We start from the raw sequence: 23,835 nt of genomic DNA, 5'->3' as shown, positions 1-23,835 counted from the left end.
GAGAGGGAACACAAGCAGGGGGAGTGGGAGAGGGAGAAGCAGGTTTCCCGCCGAGCAGGGAGCCCAATGTGGGTCTCGATCCCAGGACCCTGAGATCATGACCTGAGCTGAAGACAGACACTTAACGACTGAGCCACCCAGGTACCCTTGGATGGGATTTTAAATGTATCAGCAGAATGTCATATGGAATATTTGTTTACAACTGCTCTGGGGTTACAGGTTATATAACCTCAGGTTATTCTGATTCCTAAGTTTGGTTTTCTCTCTCTTAAAAAATTGATTAGCTTAGCTTGAGTTTTCTGTTTTATTACTGTTTCCTTCCCCAAAGAATAAACTCTTGGGTTTTTAAGTGGGTTTTTTTTTTCTATCTCATTAATTTCTCCCCTTAGTTTTATTACTTTTTTTCTCCTTGATTCTCTTAAGTTGGTTATATTCTATTACTAAATTTTTGAGTTGAATGCATAATTCAACTCATTTCCATTCTTTTCTGTTTAATAATAAAAGTCTTTAATGTTTTTGGACTTGAGCATTGGCAGAATTCCTTAGGCATTGATACATACTCTCTTTATCCCTACTTTTAAGGCATGATATAATTGTCCTTCTGATTTTCTCTTTGATTGAAGAATTATTTATGAGTGTGTTAATATATGTTCTCTTTATGTTTACTTTCAAAGCATTACATAATTTGGGGTGCCTGGGTGGCTCAGTCGTTAAGCGTCTGCCTTCAGCTCAGGTCATGATCCCGGGGCCCTGGGATCGAGCCCCGCATCAGGCAGGGAGCCTGCTTCTCCCTCTCCCACTCCCCCTGCTTGTGTTCCCTCTCTTGCTGTGTCTCTCTCTGTCAAATAAATAAATAAAATCTTAAAAAAAAAGGCATTACATAATTTCTATTTGATTTCCCCATTGATTGAAGGATTAATTATAAGTAAATTATACAAATGGTAGGTTTTCTTTTTTTTTTAACATTTAACTTTGTTGTTAATTTCTAGTTTTATTACATTTTGGTATTTTTGAGGGGATTTATTGTTATTTTCTTGGGGCTTATTATTTGGGAAAGTTTTGCGATAATAAGGTAGTATGTTTGCTTGTGAGTAGAGTAAGATCTAGTCTTCAGTCAACTCTATTAATAAAGGTATTCCGGACTTCTGTTTTTTGTTGGTGGTGGTGGTTTGTAGATACTTGGATTGCCATTTTTCTCAATTTCTCTCAGAAATTCTAATTGTTTGGATTCACACATTTTGAGTTAACAATATTTATGTTCATGACTGATGTCTTACTGTAGATTCTGACTTTCATTAGTAACAAATGGCTCACTTTATCTTATTTAAAATTTTTTTGCCTTGAATTATAGTTTGATAGCAATATTGATTCTCTTGATTTCTTTGTACATCTATTTGCATAATATGCCTTTGCCCACTTTTGTTCTTTTTTAAATTAAAAAAATTTTAATTTCAGTGTAGTTAACACAGTGTTCTATCAGTTTCAGGTGTACAATATAGTGATTCAGCCATTCTCTACATGACTCAGAGCTCATCAGGATAAGTGGACTTTTAATCCCCTTCACCTGTCTCCCCCGTCTCCTCCACGCCTAAACACTTGTTCTTAAAATCTATCTCAGTAACATTGCTGTAGTTGTACTCCAGGAGGCAGCATATATTGTGAACCGTTTTGAGAAAAGTTTTGTTTTGAGGTAGATAAGAAATTTACATTTAGTGTTCTTTATGATTTTCCTTTCTTCTGTCATCTTGTTTTTTTCTAATGTTGCTTGCTGTGTCCATTGTTTTCTACCTTTTTGCTATACAGATTTTCTTTTTCAGTGATTCAAACAGTATAGATATTTTTATTTTATATTACACATTAAAAAACAAAATCCTATTTGAATGTGTATTTCTGAGTACTGGTGTTCAGACTGAAATAATGTTAACTTCTTCCTGAATAAGATAAAGAAGTTAGTATTCTCTACTTCTTTTTTCCTTCCCCTCTTGCTTCCTTTATGTTATTGGCTTAATACAGCATTTTATTGCCAGCTTCTTATTTTTAATTATTTTTTAACTTGTAAATTGCCTCTTTAAAGAATTCATCTTTATATTGATTTAGAGCAATATTTATAACACTTATTTAAACAGGTATATATTTTAACAGTTTCAGTGCTTACTACCAGTCCTTTCATACCAAAGTTTCTCTATTTTTTTCTCCATTTTTATTTCACTGCACAAAGATTTCTATCTTCTTACCAAGGAATGGGATACTTTCTGAGCCCATGATTATGTGAGAATGTCTTTTCGCTGTCTTCATGACGAAATAAGAGCTCAATTGAAGATAAAATCCTTGGTCCATAACTTCTTTTGGTAGAATTCTAGAGGCATTTCACATTGATTTTGGGAATTTAAAGTTTTGAAAGAGAATTTGAAGAGGGTGTGATTTTTTAGAAAAAATCCTATTATAGATAATCTGATTTTTAAGACTTGATATCACAGAGGCTTTCTTTATGTGTGAAATTCAGGACTAATTATTTATTCATGCACATGGTGTTTATTGACCACTTGTGTGTTTGACATTATTTTAGGCATTGGGAATTCAGTAGTGAATGAGACAGAAAAATCCCTTCCCTCATGAAAACTAATCAGGCGTGATATAAATGTTACTGTTTTTCACTAAGTTTTCCTAGTACTCTGAAGGTTTTTGGATCTTCAGATTTTGGTTCATTTGATGTAGTTTGAAGTGGTGGGGTATGGAGCCAATGGTGGTTTTATTGCACGGGACAGGACCTGTGGGCAGAAAGTGCTGCATTGGGGTTGTGACGGGTGACTTATTATATACTTTCAAGTTGGTAGGGGGTTAGGGACAGCACAAGCCTTCAAGGTGTTTTGGAAACAAGGTTTCCAGGATCCTGAGGGAACTAGTTATTGTTAGGAGAAGGTCATTTATTACTATCTAGTAAACCCTTAGTCATGAGACCCTTCAGATGTGTATCAGTGGGCCATATGCTTGGAGGATGATTGCTCACATGTATCGTGGTGGGGTAGAGATAAAGGAAGTTTCCAAAGGAATGTGTATGTTCTAGTAGACTCACAGGATGGGGGTGGGGGGCGGTTGGGCTAAGATTGCCTTTTGTTTGCCCCTAGCAAAGTGTCAACATCCAGGCAGCTGAGCTCCCAGAGGAAGGTCACTCCACCTATTTCAAGGACTTGTCAGTGGTCTCTAGGCAGTAAGGAAACTTGATTCTTTCTTTTGCTTTTGTTTCCCACATCACATTTACACATTAGAAATAGTTTCTTTCATGAAATCTCTGATTATTGCTTTTTTTTTTCATTTGGTATTTTGGCTGATCAAATGCTCCCTATATGGAATTCCTTGTTTGTCTGCACTGGTCTTCACTCTCTCCCTTGTTATATCCTTGCCTTTTACCTCTGTCTTCTGTGAGAGCACAGCAGGTTTATTCTGTACAGACATTTATGCATATGTACATCAACTTTTCTGGTCTTCACTATTTCTTTCTTTCTTTCCTTTTTTTTTAAAAGATTTTATTTATTTGACAGAGAGAGACACAGCGAGAGAGGGAACACAAGCAGGGGGAGTGGGAGAGGGAGAAGCAGGCTCTCCGCAGAACAGGGAGCCTGATGCGGGGCTCGATCCCAGGACCCTGGGACCATGATTAGGTCATCCCAGATCATGACCTGAGCCGAAGGCAGACGCTTAACGACTGAGCCACCCAGGTGCCCCCGGTCTTCACTATTTCTAATGCATGTTATATTTTGTTGTTGGACTTGTATTTCCTTGTCTCATCTAGTTCCTTTTTTTTTTTTTAAAGCTCTACACCCAGTGTGGGGCTTGAACTCATTTCCCCAGGATCAAGAGTCACATGCTTTACTGACTGAACCAGCCAGGCGCCCCTCATCTAGTTCCCTTTTTATTTCTGCCTCTCTCAACCAGTTTCCTCTCATGCATTCTCTTTTTCTTTTTTTTTTAAGATTTTATTTATTTGACACAGAGAGACACAGCGGGAGAGGAAACACAAGCAGGGGGAGTGGGAGAGGGAGAAGCAGGCTTCCCCCTGAGCAGGGAGCCTGATGTGGGGCATGATCCCAGGACCCCAGGATCATGACCTGAGCCGAAGGCAGACGCTTAATGACTGAGCCACCCAGGCGCCCCTCATGCATTCTCTTATTAACTCATCCTTTATCTGTTTTAATCCATCTTTAAAATTTTTTACTGGAAATACAAAAAAGATGTTGCCTAATTTTACTATTAGTCTGCTCAATATTTTTTTTCCAAAAGAACATTCATTCTTTGCCTCTTAAGCACATCTTCTTTGTAGAATCATTTCATAGAATCATTTTCATGTTGTTGTTTTTTTGCTTCTGGATTACTTATTGTTAGAAGATAAAAGTTTTATCTAGGTTTGATATTTCTTTTGTAATAAAATGGATGACATTCTCTTTGATCTTACTTTTTATTGGATAATATTAATGTGCTTATCTCAGATCTCATCTTGAAAGATTTATTGCTGGTTGGATAATCCAGCGTCCCTAGCTGGAGCAGCTAGCTGTGAGAAAGCCAATGCCCTGAGCTTTATTTCTGAGCACTTTTTTTTTTTTAAAGATTTTATTTATTTATTTGAGAGAGAGAGAATGAGAGAGAGCACGAGAGGGAAGAGGGTCAGAGGGAGAAGCAGACTCCCCGCTGAGCAGGGAGCCCGATGCGGGACTCGATCCCGGGACTCCAGGATCATGACCTGAGCCGAAGGCAGTCGCCCAACCAACTGAGCCACCCAGGCACCTGAGCACTTTTTTTTTTTTTAAAGTAGGTTCCACACCCAGTGTGGAGCCCAACATGGGGCTTGAACTTATGACCCTGAGATCAAGACCTGAGCTGAGATCCAAGAGTCAGACTCTTAACTGACTGACCCACCGAGGCGCCCCTATTTCTGAGCATTTTTGCTATTTTTTTTTTTAAGATTTACTTATTTGAGAGAGAGCGAGAGGGAAGGGGGCAGGGGCAGAGGGAGAGAATCTTCAAGCAGACTTGCCACTGCGCACAGAACCTGTGGGGGTGGGGGAGGGGTAAAGGTTGGAGGGGTGAGGGTGGTGGTGCTGGATCTTACCACCCATGAGATCATGACCCGAGCTGAAACCAAGAGTCCCACGCTTAACTGACTGGGCCACCTAGGTGCCCCTCAGCACTTGGCTGTCTTGATTGGTGAAACTGTTGCTCTCCGTCAGCATTGTGTTGTCGGACTTCATTATGATGCTATGGTCTACAGAGGCAGGAGAGAACCAAGTCCCTCCTTCTGCCCACCCAGGCTCTCTGTCAGGTGGAACCTCCAGGTCTCTAGACCTCCCCATAGAAGTCCTTCCATGTTACTGATCTCTAGTATGCTAAGGAGGTACTATAATTATTATTATTACTAGCAGTAGTAGTCATAGTAGTATATATGGTTTTTACCCTGGCTGCCTGTCAAAATATAGGCAGCCAGGGTAAAACAAAATACAGATGTGTGTTCGTACCTCAGATCTGCTGTGTCTGGGTGATTCTGATGTGCAGGCAGGATCAGGAACGACCAGGCTAAATTGTTCCAGATGGAGCATCCATCACTTATTTGTCCTGTTGCCCTCCTCGCTTCTAGCCCCCACCTTGTGGGCCCCAGTCCGTCCACAGTTCCTTCCTTGAAGACATTGAGACCAGCCTCCTTTGCTTGGGGGCACTTTGTACATTGTAGCTCTCAGCGTCTTTTCTTTTGTCTGGTCTCCTCCACACGGTGCTAAGCAGAAACGTCTTCATGTTGATGCCTTGTGTATATCAACCAACCCTTCCTTCCAACCCAGATGCAAATTGTGACCCCTTTTTCCTATTCTCCGCCACTTCTGTCAGGATTAGGGGTGGGAAGTGGGAACCAGATGCTTTTGTTCACATCCCCATCTTCCCCTGAGTTCAGACTCCCGTCCGTGGCTGTGAGTGAGCCAGTCGTACTGAGATGGGAGCTGTGCAGACAGTATTTCTGCTTTATGTTCTGTTTGTGAACAGACATCCTGCATGTGGTATTTCTTACATACATATATTTGGTGTCCCTCAAAATCATATGCAAACACAGCAATTTTCATTTCTGATGTCTTTATGAAATCTTTAAAAGCTGTGAAGATAAAGGGGAATGCATGTGATAGGTCCTCAAGTTTTCTCTCGTAACCATATTTTTATATTTTCCAATTATAGCCAGAATGTTTTCCCCCAGCTAATTGCCTCGTGTAGCATGTGTGAGTGACATGTAATATGCTGTGGGCAGTTTTGATTTTGAATAGAATAATTTGTTCTTCTTCCTTCTTAGGGAGCAGGCTCCCATGGGAGAAATGTAGTTTTCTAGGTAGTTATAAAAAATTTCTCTCTGATAGATGTTTAAACTTTTTCTCATTTGCAGAAAATGTACTGGCTTGTTAGGAAAGTTTCTCTTCCTTGAAAATTAGCTGTGGTATTCCCGGACACTCTGGGAATTTTTTACTCATTAGTAACAAACCTCTTCTTTCTTCATGACTACATGAAGAAAATAGACCATGGAAGGAATAAATTAGACTGCAGGAGGAATGAAATGGCCTTTTTTTTTTTAAATCCAGTTGTTGAAATAAGTCTCCTCTCTGATTATTTTACTGCCTTCGTCCTTACCTGAGTACCTCTTGAAATACTGTCTGCTGTGAAGCGAACATCTCCTCTCTGTTCATCTTCTAGGTTAGAAACACCACCCACTCTGAGAGTTCTGATCCATGGTCTCTGACTTTCATTCACCTTTTCCTTATGCTCAGACTTTATAGATGTTGACATGCTTACCTTCAGGACATTTAATGTATGGACTATCCAGGTGATAAGATGAACTTTCTAAAAATATCACAGCTTTATTAGTTTATGGTGATTTTTTTTTAAAGATTTAATTTATTTATTTGACAGAGAGAGAGAGTGTGAGAGCGAACACAAGCAGGGAGAGTGGGAGAGGGAGAAGCAGGCTTCCCGCGGAGCAGGGAGCCTGACATGGGGCTCGATCCCAGGACCCTGGGATCATGACCTGAGCTGCAGGTAGACGCTTAATGACTGAGCCACCCAGGCGCCCCTTATGGTGATTTTTTAAAAAAGATTTTATTTATTTATTTGAGAGAGAGAGATAGCGAGAGAGAGCATGAGCAGGAGGGAGAGGGAAAAGCAGGCTCCCTACCCCCTCCCCGAGCAGGGAGCCTGATGTGGGGCTCGAACCCAGGACCCTGGGATCATCACCTGAGCTGTAGGCAGATGCTTAACTGACTGAGCCACCCAGGTGCCCCTAGTTTATGGTGATTTTTAAATATGAATTATTTTATCTGATTCTCTCAGTAGCCTGTGATATAAGAAAAGCAAACCGGATTACTTGATTTCACAGAGAAGGACACTGAGGATTGGAGGGGTTAAGTGACTTAGCTGAGGTCATGCAGTTAAGTTCTAGAGCCAGGACTTGTAGGCAGATGGGATGCTCTTGCTGTTAAACACCCTGTTGGCTCTTGTAAGACGTCAGAGTTTCAATTGTACTTAGCCAAGATATGTTTTGCTAAGACGTGCAACTTTTCCATATGTTTTATCTTTTAGAAGATGATCTCTTAGAAGATGATGGAATTTTCAATATTTCAGTATTCAGTGAAGCTTGTTTGAAACTGAAGAGGCACCCTAGGAAACTTGGATCAGAACAAATGTACCAAGTAAGAAGATCTCTCATGTTATATGTCAATGTATTGCATCACTTAAAAATTTGAGGGCTCTCCCAAGTGAGGATCCAAAGTACTTAAAAACACTAATGGAATGAACTTCTAGACAGTTTGATTTTTGTCTCTAGAGTTGGATGCGAGATGGGTGCCAAGTGGGGGACTAAGTTGGAGGAAGACACTCTAGTGGGTGACTTGCTATCGGTTTCCCTGTCTGGTATTTCACACGGATGTATTATATTTTGTTTTAGTGCATTTTATAATTGCAGCTTATTCTGTCATCAAATTCACACTGGCTTGTAGATTGTTAAGAAACTCATTATATGGCTATTGGTCCTCATTTAACTTGACTTTTTAAAAATCACACTTCTCAAGTAAAATGGTAAATTCAGGTAGGAACTGAGATTCGTTATTTTGTGTCACTTTTAGTGCCTTGCAAATCTTCTGGCAGAGTAGACTAAGTATTAAAATTCATTCATTCACTCATTAGCCATTTGCCAAAAGAATATCATGTATCAGGACCTATAACTTTCAATTCACACTAATGTAAATACACAAGTAAACGACAGTGTGGTATAATGAGTGCTTTGATAAAAGGTAAATAAATGGGGGATTGTGTGCATGTGTGTATGTCCAGGTAGGGTTTTGTTTTTTGTTTGTTTGTTTTTAACAAGAAGCAAAGACTGTGCTAAATCATAGAGAATGAGTGGGACTCAACCAGATCAAAGGTGTTAGGTGAAGGTGAAGAAGAGCACTGTGGGCAAGTAAAGAAGCATCTTGAATATTAGGGAACATGGTTCTCTTAGGAACAAAGAAAGCAAGGGAGAATAGGAAGAGATGAGGCAAAAACCTGAGCAGTGACTAGATCATGAAGAGCCCTATAATTTTGAGTTTCAATCTTATTTTTAATGTCTCTGTGGAGCCACTGAAGGATTTTCAGCAGGTGAGCCAAATATTCAAATTTTCATATTTAGAAGGAACACAGGGGCTAGAAACATATTCAGGTACCCAGATAAAGTTTAGATGATTTTTTAAAAATTGGTGTGAAAATAAATGGTCCTGGGACAATTGGTTATCTACTTCGTTGAGAAAATAAATGATTCTTTGCATTTACACTAAAATGATTAAACAGTTAAGTTGGGAAAAGAAGTTGTTTTTTAATGTTAAAGATTCATTAAGTAACATGTAAAATACTCTTAACAGATCCATTGTAAAACGTGAATATTCAGAGGCAGTTTGCAAAAGAGGATAAATATATATATGTGTGTCATGCAGTTAAGTTGTAGAGCCAGGACTTGTAGGTAATATATATATAATCTCTAAAACACATATGAACAGTATATTTTTAAATAAAATAACTTTACAGTAAATTTGTGCATACCGTGTTTGTAACCAGAAAGTTATTTTTTGTTTGTAGACTAAACCGCGTGGAGTTTAGGATGAGACTAAGTTTGTAGAAACGCAGGCTACCTAGTTGTGAGGTCTTTTCCAGCAGATGGCAGCAGCCTAAATGTAGAACTGGTGAAGCCGAATATCTGGATTGACCCAGTGTGTTTCGGGTTTTCTAGAATGGGTGAAATTGAGAACAGAGGGTTAAGGGCATTGAGGGTCTCAGGCAAGAGAATAATTGAAGTGATAGGGTACCTGAGAGAGCTTGGGAAGACGAGGATGGGGGTGGTAGAATATGGGTAGAAGATCTCGAATGAGGACATTTTAGGGGTTTTTTGAGAGAGATCAGGCATAATGGATGAGTGGACCAGAGGGATAGGAGATTGTGAGATCTTGGAGCAGCTCTGAGGATGACGCATCCTGGGATGTGGCCGTGGATATGAGTAGCTAAAGTGGAGCAGAGGAACTTCATAGTTGAGCTCAAGGATCTCTGAGGCCAAGTCTTGATGGCTTGTCTGTAAGGACGTTTAGGTTACCCAAGAGAATGCTAGGAATTGGGGGAGAGGGGAAACTCCCAATGAGCCAGGTGTCAGGGTCTTGGATGACTGTGGAAGAATGGCAGTGATGAGGAAGGATGGAGGGTGGTCATAGCCAATGACATGAGCATCGAAGGAAACGCTAAACACAAAATGCCCAGCTGTAGCACACAGATCGATCAGGGGTTGAGTGTATTACTTCTGGGACCTTCACATATTTTTTCCCTTATTAAGTCCCTATATTATACATGCATCTTGGTTTGGCAATGGATAGAGTATTAAAGGCTAACAGTGTGCATGATGAATCCATGGACCAAAAACTCTTTTACCAGAGCTCTAATAGGAAGGACCAAGTGAAGTACCCTTGCACAGTTGCTTTAAATGCATAATTGGGAGGAATCCTCATAAAGTTCAAAAATTCTGTTTCATGAGGCTTATCAGTGGATTCTTTATGAATGAAAAGAAATTAAAAGGATTTGCCCAATAGCTCCAGTGCCATCTTCTTTACCTGGCAGGACATCGTTATCTTAGAATAGCCTACATTTTGTTCATTTGAGATGCAGTTATGCATTTTAAGCTTTGTCCTGTAGCTGGTGGAGGGGGACGTTGAATAGGATAGGGAGGGTAGGTTTGTAAAGTCCATCCCCAGTTTAGCTTGCTATTGTATTAAAAATAATTCTAACAGAATGAACCTTCTTGCTTTATCTCTGTTTTGCTTATAGTCTAGATATCTGCAAGCCAACAGAAAATTTAATGCAACCCTTTCTTTTAATCTCATGACAGTTTAAAGTTCTGGGCCAAAGGTGGTACCTGAATAATTTTTATCATGCAACATCATTTAACTTTACAACAAGGGAACAAGCTCCAGTGGTATGTTTAGACCTGTACCCAGCAACTGATTACACAGTGAATGTCACTCTCCTGGGATCTTCTGAGCAGCACTCAGTGCAAATAATGATGACAACCGCACCAGCAGGTGGGTGTACGTGTCCCTGTTTTGTGTCTCAGGACATGTGAAATATGTGAATTGCACAAGGTGGGGGAGCATAAAGAATGCTCATCTGGGAGTCAAGAGACTTGTGTTCTAGTTTTTTTTTTTTTTTAAGACATTGGGTTTTGTGTGTGTGTGTGTGTGTGTGTGTGTGTGTGTGTGTTTTAGTTCTAATGACTACCAACTTTTTTCTGGGCTTCAGGGTGCCTGAATTTTACCACCTGTCCCCTTCCCCACAGGGGTTCTGGCTCATAGCGGGTAGAGACCAAGAATGGACTGTTTTATTTAGGGCTTCCTGATAGTGATGGATTGAAAATACTGTAAGGCTTCCTATCTCTTACCCCAGGTTTAAGATTGCTGAGCCCCCAGGGTAGTCATTATGAACAACTAGAACCAAATTCCTGGAGATCAGTAATGTGAGCCGCACTGTGCTGGCACTGGTTGCGACAAAGAGGCCTTATGACTGGAACATGTCTGAGCACATGAACCTGACATAGAGAACAGTGGCCTCCTGAAGGTCAGACTTCTAGAAAGGCCATCTGGCCTTGTGAAGAAGCCAGCTAGAGGCCAGCTGTGTCAACTCCACAGCTCTCTCTAGTAGGAAGGGACATAGAATTTTTTTGTTCTCTAATCCACTGGGTTTAACAGACAAATTTATGGGCAACCAGGTGGAGGGGCTGCCACCTTTGAGGGAAGGCAGTTGAGTAGGTTAGGTCCTGCTCCTGTCTTCCTGATGCTTCTCTCCCGTAGTCACCATTGTTCTGAGAAAAGAAAAGCAGAATTATGTGATGTTTGCCCAACACTGTGAACTTAAGAAACGTCACTAAAGTATACACTCAAAAGTGGTTAATTTTATGTTGTGTGAACTTCACCTCCCTTTTTTAAAAAAAGCCAACAAATTAGCTATGTTCTTCTTGGCTCCTGGGCCTCAGTTACCTTCTGACTGATCTTTACATGACATAATACAAGTAAAATGTTTAGAATAGTTTCCAGCACATAGTAATGATGATGACAATAATAGCTATGTTTATTGAGTACTAAGTATGTGCCAGGCACTGTCTAAAGTGCCCTCTTTGGGTTAGTATCCAAAATATATAAAAAATTTTATAAAACTCAATACCCCAAAACCAAATAAACCAATTAAAAAATGGGCAGAAGACATGAACAGACATTTTTCCAGAGAAGACATGGAGGTGGCCAACGGACACATTGAAAGATGTTCAGCATCACTCATCATCAGGAAATGCAAATCAAAACCACAGTGACATACCACCTCATATTGTCAGAATAGCTAAAATCAACAACACAAGAAACAACAGTTGTTGGAGAAGATGTAGAGAAAGGGGAACCCTCTTGCTTTGTTGGTGGGAATGCAAACTAGTACAGCCAGTTCAGAGAACAGTTTGGAGGTTCCTCAGAAAGTTAAAAGTAGAACTACCCTGCAATCCAGCAATCGCACTACTAGGTATTTACCCAAAGAATGCAAGAACAGTAATTCAAAGGGATACATGCACCCCAATGTTTACAGCATTATTTACAAGAGTCAGATTATGGAAGTAGCCCAAGTGTCCATCATTGATGAATGGATAAAGAAGGTGTGATATATATATATATATCACATATAATATCACATAATCACATATATCACATGTATATACCATACCTTCTTTATATATATATATATATGTATATATATATACGCACACATGTATATATACGGAATTTATAAAATTGAATAAAAAGGAATGAAATCTTGCCATTTGCAACAACATGGATGGAGCTAGATAGTATAATACAAAAAGAAATAAGTCAGTAAGAGAAAGACAAACACCATATGATTTCACTCATATGTGGGATTTAAGAAACAAATGAGCAAAGGGAAAAAAGAGAGAGACAAATCAAGAAACAGACTTAACTATAGAGAGCAAACTGATCGTTACTAGAAGGGAGGTGGGGGGGTGGGTTAAACAGGTGATGGGGATGAAGGAGGGCACTTGTTGTGATGAGCACTGGGTGATGCATGGAAGTGTTGAATCACCGTATTGTATACCTGAAACTAATACCACACTGTATGTTAACTAACTGGAATTTAAATAAAAACTTTAAAAAAGAAAAAAGAAAGAAAAAGAAATTGCAGTGAGCAAAAAACAAAAAACAAAATAAAAAACAAAACAAAGAACAAAACAATGTGTCCTCTTTGAATCAACTCAGACCTACCAAACCTTCTGAGGAAAGCATTGCCATTGTTCCTATTTTATAGACAAAGATCATGAGGCACAGAGAAATTAAACAATTTGTCCAGGATCACACACCTAGTGATTTGAACACAGGGTGATTTGACCCTGGCTCCACGGTCCTCATTCTTAATGTACTTCTGCTGCTTCTCACTAATTAGTTATTCAAAAGGAAAAAGCAAAATTATATTCTCAGAATCCAGTGCACAGTCAGTCCAGACCCACCTTGCTTTTGTCAAATGTGGACTGTGAGCAAAAACTTCAAATGACGTGGATGCATAAATGCATTCATTGAACAAATGTTTATTTCTTTTCTAGTCTGTGTCAAGCAGGTTCTAATAGCTGACATTGTGGCAGCAGTAAAACAGTCCCAGGTGACATGGTGTTGGAATTGTTTGGGGGTCATGGTGGAGAGAGATAAACAAGTAAGGAAATAAATCACATGTTAGGTGGGGAAGAAAGCATGGCAAAGGGAGTGACAACTGATGGTCAGGGAAGACCTCTATTTTATATATATTATACATGTAATATATATATTTATTATATTTAGGCCTCTATATGTATAAATATATATATGCTCGTTATATATAAAATATATTTATTTATATTTTATTTTTATTTAAATTCATTTAATTAACATATACTGTATTATTAGTTTCAGAGGTAAAATTTAGTGATTCATCAGTTGCATGTAATACCCAGTGTTCATTCCATCACGTGCTCTCCTTAATGCCCATCATCCAGTTACCCATCTCCCCCCAAACCCCCTTCCTTCCAGCAGCCCTGTTTGTTTCCTAGAGTTAAGAGTCTCTTATGGTTTGTCTCCCTTCTGATTTCATCTTACTTTATTTTTCTCTCCCTTCTCCTATGATCCTCTGTTCTGTTTCTTACATTCCACATATCAGTGAGATCATATGATAATTGTCTTTCTCCGATTGGCCTATTTTGCTTACCCTGATACCCTCTAGTTCCATCCATATCGTCGCAGATGATTCCTTTTTTTGATGGCTGAGTAATATCCCAGTGTGTGTGTGTGTGTGTGTGTGTATGTATGCCAAATCTCCTTTATCCATTCATCTATTGATGGACATCTGCGCTCTTTCCATAGTTTGCCTATTATGGACATTGCTGCTATAAACAATGGGGTGCAGGTGCCCCTTTGGGTCACTATATTTGTGTCCTTTGGGTAAATACCTACTAGTGCAATAGCTGGGTCACAGGGTAGCTCTATTTTAAACTTTTTGAAGAACCTCCATACTATTTTCCACAGTAGCTGCACCAGCTTGCTTTCCCATCAGCTGTGTAAGTGGGTTCCCCTTCCTCTGTGTCCTCGACAACATCTGTTGTTTCCTGACTTGTTAATTTTAGCCATTCTAACTGGTGTGAAGTGGTTTCTCACTGTGGTTTTGATTTGTATTTCCTGATGCTGAGTGATGTTGAGCATTTTTTCATGTGTCTGTTGGCCATTTGTATGTCTTCTTTGCAGAAATGTCTGTTCATGTCTTCAGGAAGGTCTCAATTATAAAGTGACATTTAAACACAGATCTGGAGGAAGTGAGGGAGTAAGCCATGCACAGGGAGGACACCAAGTGACAAGGTCTTGAGAGAGGTATGTCCTTGGCACGTTCTAGGAATATCAAGGAAGTCAGTATGGCTGGAGCAGAGTGAGCTGGAGAAAGTGGTAGGAGATGGGATCTAAACCGTAGCTTGAGTATCAGTCAGGGTCCCATGGTGTCAAATTTAGAAAGTGAGTCCACTGTTATCTTCTCCTTTACAACATGGATCCTGAATTACCAATGGTAAGTATAATCTTGCATGTGATAGTTCAGCCTCTCTAGATTACCAAGCAATCTGGAGTCCACCACCTGTGAATTTGAACTTAGTTTGGGAAGTGCTCTCTTCTCATAAGGTTAGTGGGTTCTGTCTTTCACTAGTCTTGCCATATGTTTTGTGGGGAGGGAAATTCTCTTCCCTTGAAAATTTTAGAACTTTGCCATGGTGGTTCTGGGTCTTTCTTGGTGCCCATCCCAAGGATTTAGAACCTTTTCATTTTCATTTCTCCTTCAAGCCCTGTTTCTATCCACTGTTCACCATTGCTGAAGATCTTTCTCTCTAGTGAAAGAGCCTCCTTGCTTTGTGGGCAGGATACCCCACATTATAGTGAGAGGAAATTCTTCAAGAGAATTGCATCTTCTTGCATGCCTCCTTCACTGTCCCAGTTTCCTGCTTTTTTCTCTAAATTTCTCTGTCCCCAGAAAGATCCTGAGAATTGTTTTAGTTCTGAGCTTCTGGGGTTCTTATGATTGAATGCCTTGCCTCTGAGTGCTACTTTCTGCTTAGGAGTTTTCACCTTTGTCTCCTGGAGAAATACCCTCAGTGGATCCTTGATCTGCTTTGAGTTTCTGGAACTTGTGCTTTCGCTGGTCTAGTGACGTCCAGGAAGTGCCCTAGGTTAGTGGTTTTTCATCCAAGCCCCCTTTCCTTAGAACTGACTTTTAAGACTCAGCTGCCTGGGCTTTTTTGTTGGGGACTGCAGCATCCCTTCCGGCCACCGTATCCTTTTCTGCATCGGGTAAGCCTCCAGTGCTCAGCTTCCTCTGATGATTCCCACTGTAAGCTTTCCACCTGCCATCCTCCTCATTTCTGTTCCTTTTCTATCCCCAGGTCTGGCCAATTCCTTTTGCTAGGTATTAGGACTTTCCTTCCCTATATTTGGTTTTTGTTTTCACACTTAGATTTTTGTTCTCCTAACATCCTACTTTGGATTCAGCCAGGGAATCTCCATGGAGAGAGAATGATGTCAGACAGTTCTGGGTCTGCTACCATCATTCAGTGTTCAAATAAATTCTGCCCACCTTTCATTTCATTAGAAGGTATATGTTTCTATTCAGTTCAACCTGTAACCCAGGCCTGGGTCTGATCATTTGTCATTCTCCCTGGATTCTCTTTCATGCATCTCTGTTATTCTTTTCCTTCTTCCTCAAGTTCTAACTCCCTGCATTTCCCAGGCAGGTTTCCTTCAAGCCAGTGCTGTACCTGCTGTAAGAATAGTGTCACCTGAAACTAATTTAACAATGCTTGAAGAATTCTACTCCAATTTTTCTAGCCATTCTTTTCTTAAATGTGTCCACATTTTCTGAAACTACATAGCATCACAATTGTAGTTACTGAGGAGTGCCCCATTAATGTTGACTCTGGTGTCTCTATTTAAAACCTTTAGAAGCCCTTTCTTGATAGAATGATACCTGGATCTGGGCACCTGTTGGGGGAAGTGTCCTTTTAGTCTCTCCTCCAAAATAGTCCCGTTATTCTTCTTTTTGATGATTTTGAGCCACCTTCCCTGAACCTAGTAAATATTCCTATCTTTTCTGGGCTCTTTAGAGTAGTTACATTTGGATGTATTTCCTTTTCCTTATATATTTTTTCTAGCTGGACCAATAGGATTTCAGATTTTCTTCTCCTTGGTGTGATTTCCTTCACTTTATGTCATTCTCTCCTGGTCTTGTCCTATGCACAGGTCCCAGAAAGCAAGAATCTGCATCTTCTTTGGGCAGTGACCTGTAATATATGAACTCTGCCCACTAGGAGATGTGACCCAAGGAATGGGAGTCTCCTACCAGTCAGATTACATATTTACTGTTCCATCCTTGAGAATTAGTGAGTAGGGAGTGGAGAGAGGCCACCTGGGAAGACAGGTAAATAGCAACCTTTAACACACTTGAGCAAGGTAATTGGCTTCTGCAATGTTAGAGGGTTGAACAGGAAAGTTCTCCTCTAGTTCTATGAGTCTATGTTAGGAAAGCAATTCTGGGTTCCTTCAAATTCATTTATTTCAACATCCATATTTTTTGACCAATTTATTTATCATCATTATTTCATCTATCCAATTTTATATTCTTATTGATATATACAACTTACTCATATAGTAAGAGTTTTATTATAATTTGTGTCAAACATTTTTCTTGATTAATAGTTTCTTTTAATTTTATTTTTTAGACATATAAAAGTTTTAGATTTTATATAGTCAATACTATTGCTCTTTTCCTTTGTGATTTATTACATTAATATTAAATATAGAATTTTTAAAACAAAAGAGTATTTATTTATATCCCATCTTTTTTCTGGGAAAAACTTTAAGTGACCTGCATGGGTATAGAAAATAAAATAAGTTAGATATGTAAGCTAAAGAAGAATGAAAACAAAGTCAGGGACATAAAAAAAGTTGCAGAAGAAAGGTTAAGGATAATCCATATTCTTATAACTTATTTATTTTTTCATTAGTGGCTCCAAATTTAGGTTTAGTTTTTGACCCATCCAGTCAGAAAGGGTGCCATTACATCGTCCTTAAGGTTACAACAAAGCGGTGTTTCTCAGGGGAAGTACAATTGTTTTCAACAATGTGATTAGATAGGAATTTTCTATTGTAGATAGTACAATATATGAGCAACATTTTATGAGGATTTTATGAGGCTGTTTTTTTTTATTGCCCCTCAGCATGTCTCATTACATTATAGGAAAGCACAGTTCAGTGTGTGGTGAACAAGGAAAGATGCCTTAAAAATGCCTGTCCTCTGCTGATCTGGCTTGATTCAGGGGTAGGATTAGATTATTGTAGACTATTTTGAGGAATGGCTGGTGTCCATGTTTCCTAAATATTGTTTCTCTCAACTCAGATCTGATAAATGGTAGGTGTCACTGAGCCTGAGATTGTTCTCTCTGGCCAGTACCCAGGGAGCAGCCCTTCTGGGTTGAATGTGAGGAGGCTGCCCACCTCTGTTAGAAGGTTGAACCTATGGAGCTGAACCAAGGGAGTCATTTGAATTTGCCCTGCATAGTTGAATGAGTGATTGGAACCCCCCCAAGTTTCTCTCCATATAATATGATCACATACTTTCAGCAAGCAAATTTCATGGTAGTTGTAACCAGATACCGAATTTGTCTTAAGAAAAATTTCAACAGAGTAACAGTAAAACTCCCGACTTTGAACAACGTCATATCTTGTTGTTCCTTCTAAGATAAACTGTTTGCAAAATGTACATCAAGGACAACTGAAGGCTAATAAAGTGATACCGCTGTTTATAGAACAGTCATAAAAATAGTGACTTGGTTTTCAAAACAGTTGATTCTTAGCCATTTTTCTCACACTGTTTCCCTTGCAAAGTCACCTGTCTATTTAGACTGCTCCTAATTAGGGTTTTAAAAACCATATCATTTAGGAATAAGAGATTTCTTGTTTTTCTGTTCTCTATAGCAGAGGATTACATGCACTTACTTCTAAAATAGTGTTGGTACATTTTTTTAAAAAAATCAAAAGGTGGGGAAACAGAATAGTCTTCCCTCTATTGCCTGGTAGAAAACCGTGACTGTTAACGGTGGTTTATGTTGCAAATTTTCTGACAGCATGCATAATTTGAGATCTGTGTTGACCTTATAAAACTCCCCCCACCAACTGACTCCTGTTTACACAATTGAAGTACAAAGAAAAGATAATAAAGACCATAAAAAATTTAACATTGTTTCTGACTGTTTCCTACAAAATGATAAATATTATAACAGTATTCTGTGGTAGTAGAGTTATGTCTGAAGTCTTTCTGCTCCTTTTATAAACCATCAGCCTGAGAAACTCATACTTGCAATTGGCCTAGCCAGAAAATGGCATTTATTTTGCATGGAATACCTAAGCATTTGCAATATGCGAAAAATGGGGGGGGTAGTAAATGGTTGTTTCTTTTTAAGATCATCTAATGGCATTGTAGATCCAGCTAGGCAGTACCATACCCATGGGGTAAATCAAGATGAATAAACTATTTAGAATTGGAGCCCTTCACTAAATGGGTCCTAAATGGTTTTGGAGGCAATAGATTCATCCTACTCTTTTTGGGACTACCCCATAGTCTAATCATGTGTACCCAGAGAGACTGCAAGACTGCCGTCTTGTAGGCTGAAATCAGAGAAAAGATCACGTAACTCCTTAGTCTAAAATGTCCATTAATACAGTGCAAAGGAAAGCTAACTACAATATATTCTTTTTAATTTCAATTCCAATTCCTTGTAACTTTTAAATTTTGATATGATTTCAAATTTCTCTCATGCCCCCTCTCCCCCATTCTCTCTCTCTTACTGAAATAAATCCCACTTGGTTATGGTGTATTTGTTTCTTCTGTGGTGTTGGATTCGGTTCACTAATATTTTCTTTAGTATTTTTGCATCAATATTCATATGCGATATTAGTTTATAGTTTTCTTTCTATTTTGTATCATCTTTATCAGGTTTAGGGATTAATATTTTCTTTGTTTCATAAAAAGAATTTGAAAAGTTTCCTTCATCATTATGCCTTTCATTATTTGAAAGGTTTTCTTCATTATTACAATTCACATAGCATTTGGACTATCTGAGTCCAGTGGTTAGGTAGAATTTCCCCACAGAACAGCCCAGGCATGAGGGCTTTTTTGGGGGGTAGTTCCATGATAACTTTCTCAGTTTTTTTTTTCCCCTATGGAAAATGGTCTGTTTAAACTTTTTAAGTTTAATGGGGTCAGTTTTAGCAAACTATTTTCTTAGGAATTACCCATTTTCTCTGTATATTCAAATTTATTTGCAGAGTGGTCTGCAAATTACTTTCATTTAACTTTTTGAATTTTCTTCTGTTTCAATAATTTCTCCCTTTATTTGTATTTTCTTCCTTTTTTCTAGATTAAGTTAGCTAGCAGTTCATCTATTTTATTATTTTCAAAAAACCAAGGTTTTATTCTGTTAATTGGATCTACTGTTTTCTTCGCCATCTACATCAGGGATTAGCCAGCTATGGCTTGTGGGCCACATCTGGCCTGACACCTGTTTTCTATAATAAAGTTTTATTGGACACTAAAGGCGAAGTTGTTTGTTTACATAACATCCGTGACTGCTCTTGTGCTGCAAAGACAGAGTTGAGTAGTGTGACAGAACTGGCCGAGAAGGTTTTTACTAAAATGGTTACTCTCTGACCCTCTATAGAAAAAAGTTGGTGACTCTTGCTCAAATATGTCATTAATTTCTGCTTCCATATTTATTATATTCCTTTTTTTTTTTTAAAGATTTTATTTATTTGAGAGACAGAGAGAGAGAGAGAACACACGAGCAGGGGGGAGGGGCAAAGGGAGAGGGAGAAGCAGATTCCCTGTTGAGCAGGGAGCCCGATGAGGGACTCGGTCCCGGGACCCCTGAAATCATGACCTGAGCCGATGGAAGATGCTTAACTGACTGAGCCACCCAGGTGCCCTGTTATAGTCCTTCTTATGCTTTGTTTTACTTTATAAAGGTGGTTGCATTTTATCTTCATTGTGAATTGTGGCGTTTTGCATTAAAAAGTGTTCTTCTATGTCACATTAAAGACTTTCTGGCTTGACTTCTACTTATGTGAGGATTACAACCCCTACTTTGATATGGTTTGCATTTATCTGCTGTGCTGTTGCCCATCACTTTATATTTTGTCTCTCTCAAGCACTTTGTTTCAGGAGTTCCTCTAGTAAAGAGCCATATAGTTAGAACTTGCATATGTTGAATAGTGTATGTATATATATATGTAAATTTTAGAAGTCTCAATGGCCTTCATACCTGAAAGATAGTTTTGGCTGGATATAAAATTCTTTGTTCACATTTTTAAAATTCAGTTCTTTTGTTGCCTTGCTTTTTATGTAGCTTTTGAGAAGTCTGATGCCACTTAATTCTTTTGCCTTTGGATCTTATTTATTTATTTGAGTGGAGATGCTGAGGATTTTTTTTTTTCCTTTATCTTTAAAGTATAATAGTTTTACTTGACTAAGTCTTAGGTTTGATTATTCTGGATGAACTTTCTCAGGTATACAGTGGGCCCTTTCAGTACTTATATTCAGATCTTTTTATGTCTGTAGATTTAACCTGGATTATAGTTTTAAATATTAATTCTGTTTAATGTTTTTCTTCTTTAGAGACTTTAATTATACATATGTTGGATCTTTGCTTTTATTCCATTTCAGCCACTTGGTTTTTGCTCCTTCTTAATATCATTTTTATTCTTTTTGGTTGTTTTCCTGTTTTTCTTCAATTTTCCTCATTAATTTTTTATTCTAATCTATCCTTCTTTGGGTACCATGACATTTTGACTTTATTTCTGGCATGAATTTGTCTTTTCCTTCTGTTTCCTGAATTCAGTCACTTTTGTTTCATTTCCTGCCTGCTTTGTGTCCATTTCTCTTCTTAGTTTTTTGAATTTCTGATTCAAGGTGTTTTCCTCATACCCCACAATGCTTATTTGAGGATATTTATTTCAGTTTATTGTGTTACAGAGTTACTGTTTTGTGTGTGTGTGTGTGTGTGTGTGTGTGTGTGTGTGTGTGTGTTAATTCTTGTTTGGGCATTATTAAAAAAATGTAGAGTTTTTCACAAATTGAGATTTTTTTTTTTAAGATTTTATTTATTTGTCAGAGAGAGAGAGAGAACAAGCAGGGGAAGCAGCAGGCAGAGGGAGAAGCAGGCTCCCTGCTGAGCAAGGAGCCCAATGTGGGACTCCATCCCAGGACCCTGGGATCATGACCTGAGCCTGAGACAGACGCTTAACCAACTGAGCCACCGAGGCGCCCCACAAACTGAGATGTTTTGATTATCACCTTCTTAGCTGACTTTTCTTTTCTTCTTTCTTTCTTTTTCTTTCTTTCTTTCTTTCTTTCTTTCTTTCTTTCTTTCTTTCTTTCTTTCTTTCTTTCTTTCTTTCTTTCTTTCTTTCTTTTTCTTTCTTTCTTTCTTTCTTTAACAAACACTGCTTTTGTATATTAATTCCATAGAATTGGTAATTTAGAATGGTTAATAATATTTCTAGGTTAAGAGTGCCCTCTTCTGTCATTTAATGAAGTGCAGTGCCTTTAAAGGATATTTTTGCTGTTTTTTGGTGAGAGTGGGAACGAATGGTATATTCTTTTATTTTGGGGTTCTCCTTTGCTTTGTAGAATCTTGCATTCCCCTATTGCTTTTTTTCCCATCACTACTTAGTCTCCACAGGACACCAGTTCTTTCCATTTAATCATCTTCTTTCCCAGAAGCAATGCCTTTCTCATACCCCTGCCTGAAGTCTCCTGGACTTTCATCCTTTGCTTGTAGTCAGTACCCTGGTATACCAGATCTTCTTTTCAGTATTTTCATGCTGAAAGTGGAATTTCTCTTTCTGGGAGTGAATCAAGCTCATGTTCAGACCCTTTGTTTTCCTCTTCTCTTTCCCTTGCTCTTCTAGAGCTCTCTCACTCTCGACAGTGACTTATGGGAGGTTGAGAAACAGCTTTGCTGGAATTTGGTATTTATTATTCTATTGAAAGGCGATTTAAAGTTTCTTATATTCTCTGTCTTCTGGTTGTGATGACAGCACTGGTTTTATGTTGTTTTATTTGTTCTTGTTGATCTGAAGAGTATTTTGGGAAATGTGTTGAGAGATTCGGATTTAACTGGCCACTATTATCCTTGAACAAATTGTAACGTTAATCTAGAATAACTTCACAAGCACTAACTTTTCCACCCCCATATCTTTGCATGTGCTATGTCCACCTGGAATCCTCTCCCCATTTTCCCTAATATTCCCTTCATCTCTTCTTCCACAGTTTCCCCAACTGAAAGTAGATCTTTCTGAATTCCTATACTCTGCTTCAGGAGGAAGTATAGGTAATAGCTTGGCACAGTTACTCTGGAGTCAGGCTGTTTAATTCAAAGCTCAGATCTCTTATATCTGTGTGCCTTTGGGCAAATTACTTAACCTTTATGTGCCTAAGTTACTTTAATTGTAAAAATGGGAATGACGGTACCTGTGTCAGGGATTTGTTGTGAAACTAAGTGGGTTATGGGGGACCAGCACAACACCTGACACATAATTAGCATCTATGAAATGTTAACTGTTATTTAAATTTACTTTATGACATTTATTATATATGCTCTTGTATTTTTGTTATACTGACATAAGGTGTAACTCTTCTTCTAGACCAAAAAGAAAGTAAGGGCAGAAACCATGCCATATACAGAGCACCTGTATTTCATTGGGTTCATATGCTATCAGTTGCTCAGCTTATTGCTGATTGTTTACATCGAAACAACCATGAATGCTGTGCCTGCCACTGTCTGGGACATGAGGAGTGCGGAGATGAACGAGATATCAGTCTCTCCCCTCAGGGAGCTCTCGGTTCAGTGGGGCGATAGACAGGATCAATAATAATACAATGCTGAAGTAATAGATATGCAACATATGTATTTTGTCATTATTTGAAATAATTCTGAAATAGTCTTAAAAGGGATAAAGCTGATTTCTCTTTGATGAGAGCAATGATAGCAGTACCTAAGCAAACACCCTATAAATTGAGTAAATTCCTTGTAAACAGTATGGAAAACAATAATCCACAGTTCTGCATATTTATAAGTGCACCAGAGCTTCTTTTATCCTTTTTTATGTTCAATATACTTCTTTGCAAAACCTTTAAGAAGAAGTTCTTTGTACTATAATAACATTTTTTTTGGTTATTATTTTTAGTTTATTAGCAGAGTTAATATTTTAGAGGCTTGAAAACTAATCCCTCAATTTAAATGCATAAAAGATTTCTTACGTGAAACACTTCAAAATAATTTCTAAAATTAAAAGGGAAGTATCAACCTGTGGGCAAAAATAGGGGTCCATTGCACTAAATGGGAGCTTAAAGTTGAGTGAAAAGTCTTTAATAAGTACACTACCATTTTTCAAAATTCTCTATGAAATTGCTTTTTATTTTTCAACAAATTAGCAACTTTTAAAACAGTAATAACACGAACTGCCACTATTCCTTTTTTTTTTTTTTAAAGATTTTATTTATTTGACAGAGAGAGACACAGTGAGAGAGGGAACACAAGCAGGGGGAGTGGGAGAGGGAGAAGCAGGCTTCCCGCTGAGCAGGGAGCCCAAAGCGGGGCTCGATCCCAAGCCCCTGGGATCATGACCTGAGCCAAAGGCA

At 38.6% G+C, this 23,835-nt stretch overlaps 1 protein-coding gene across 1 annotated transcript in view; it reads left to right on the top strand.

The window, feature by feature from the left end:
* The window catches only part of SUSD1 (sushi domain containing 1), a 128,221-nt gene that overhangs the window by 57,003 nt on the left and 47,383 nt on the right, over positions 1 to 23,835 (top strand). The window contains exons 12-13 of the mRNA XM_088018819.1: positions 7,600 to 7,709; positions 10,421 to 10,613. Of these exons, the coding sequence (XP_087874945.1) occupies positions 7,600 to 7,709; positions 10,421 to 10,613 (303 nt within the window). The remainder of the gene's footprint in view (positions 1 to 7,599; positions 7,710 to 10,420; positions 10,614 to 23,835) is intronic.

Source organism: Eumetopias jubatus, unplaced genomic scaffold (assembly GCF_037043125.1).
Source record: "Eumetopias jubatus isolate StellerSeaLion01/CBP00866 unplaced genomic scaffold, mEumJub1_p1.0 scaffold_15, whole genome shotgun sequence".
Classification (NCBI taxonomy): domain Eukaryota; kingdom Metazoa; phylum Chordata; class Mammalia; order Carnivora; family Otariidae; genus Eumetopias; species Eumetopias jubatus.
The sequence above is the reverse complement of the archived record's forward strand: the minus strand, read 5'-3'. Positions and strand labels throughout refer to the sequence as shown.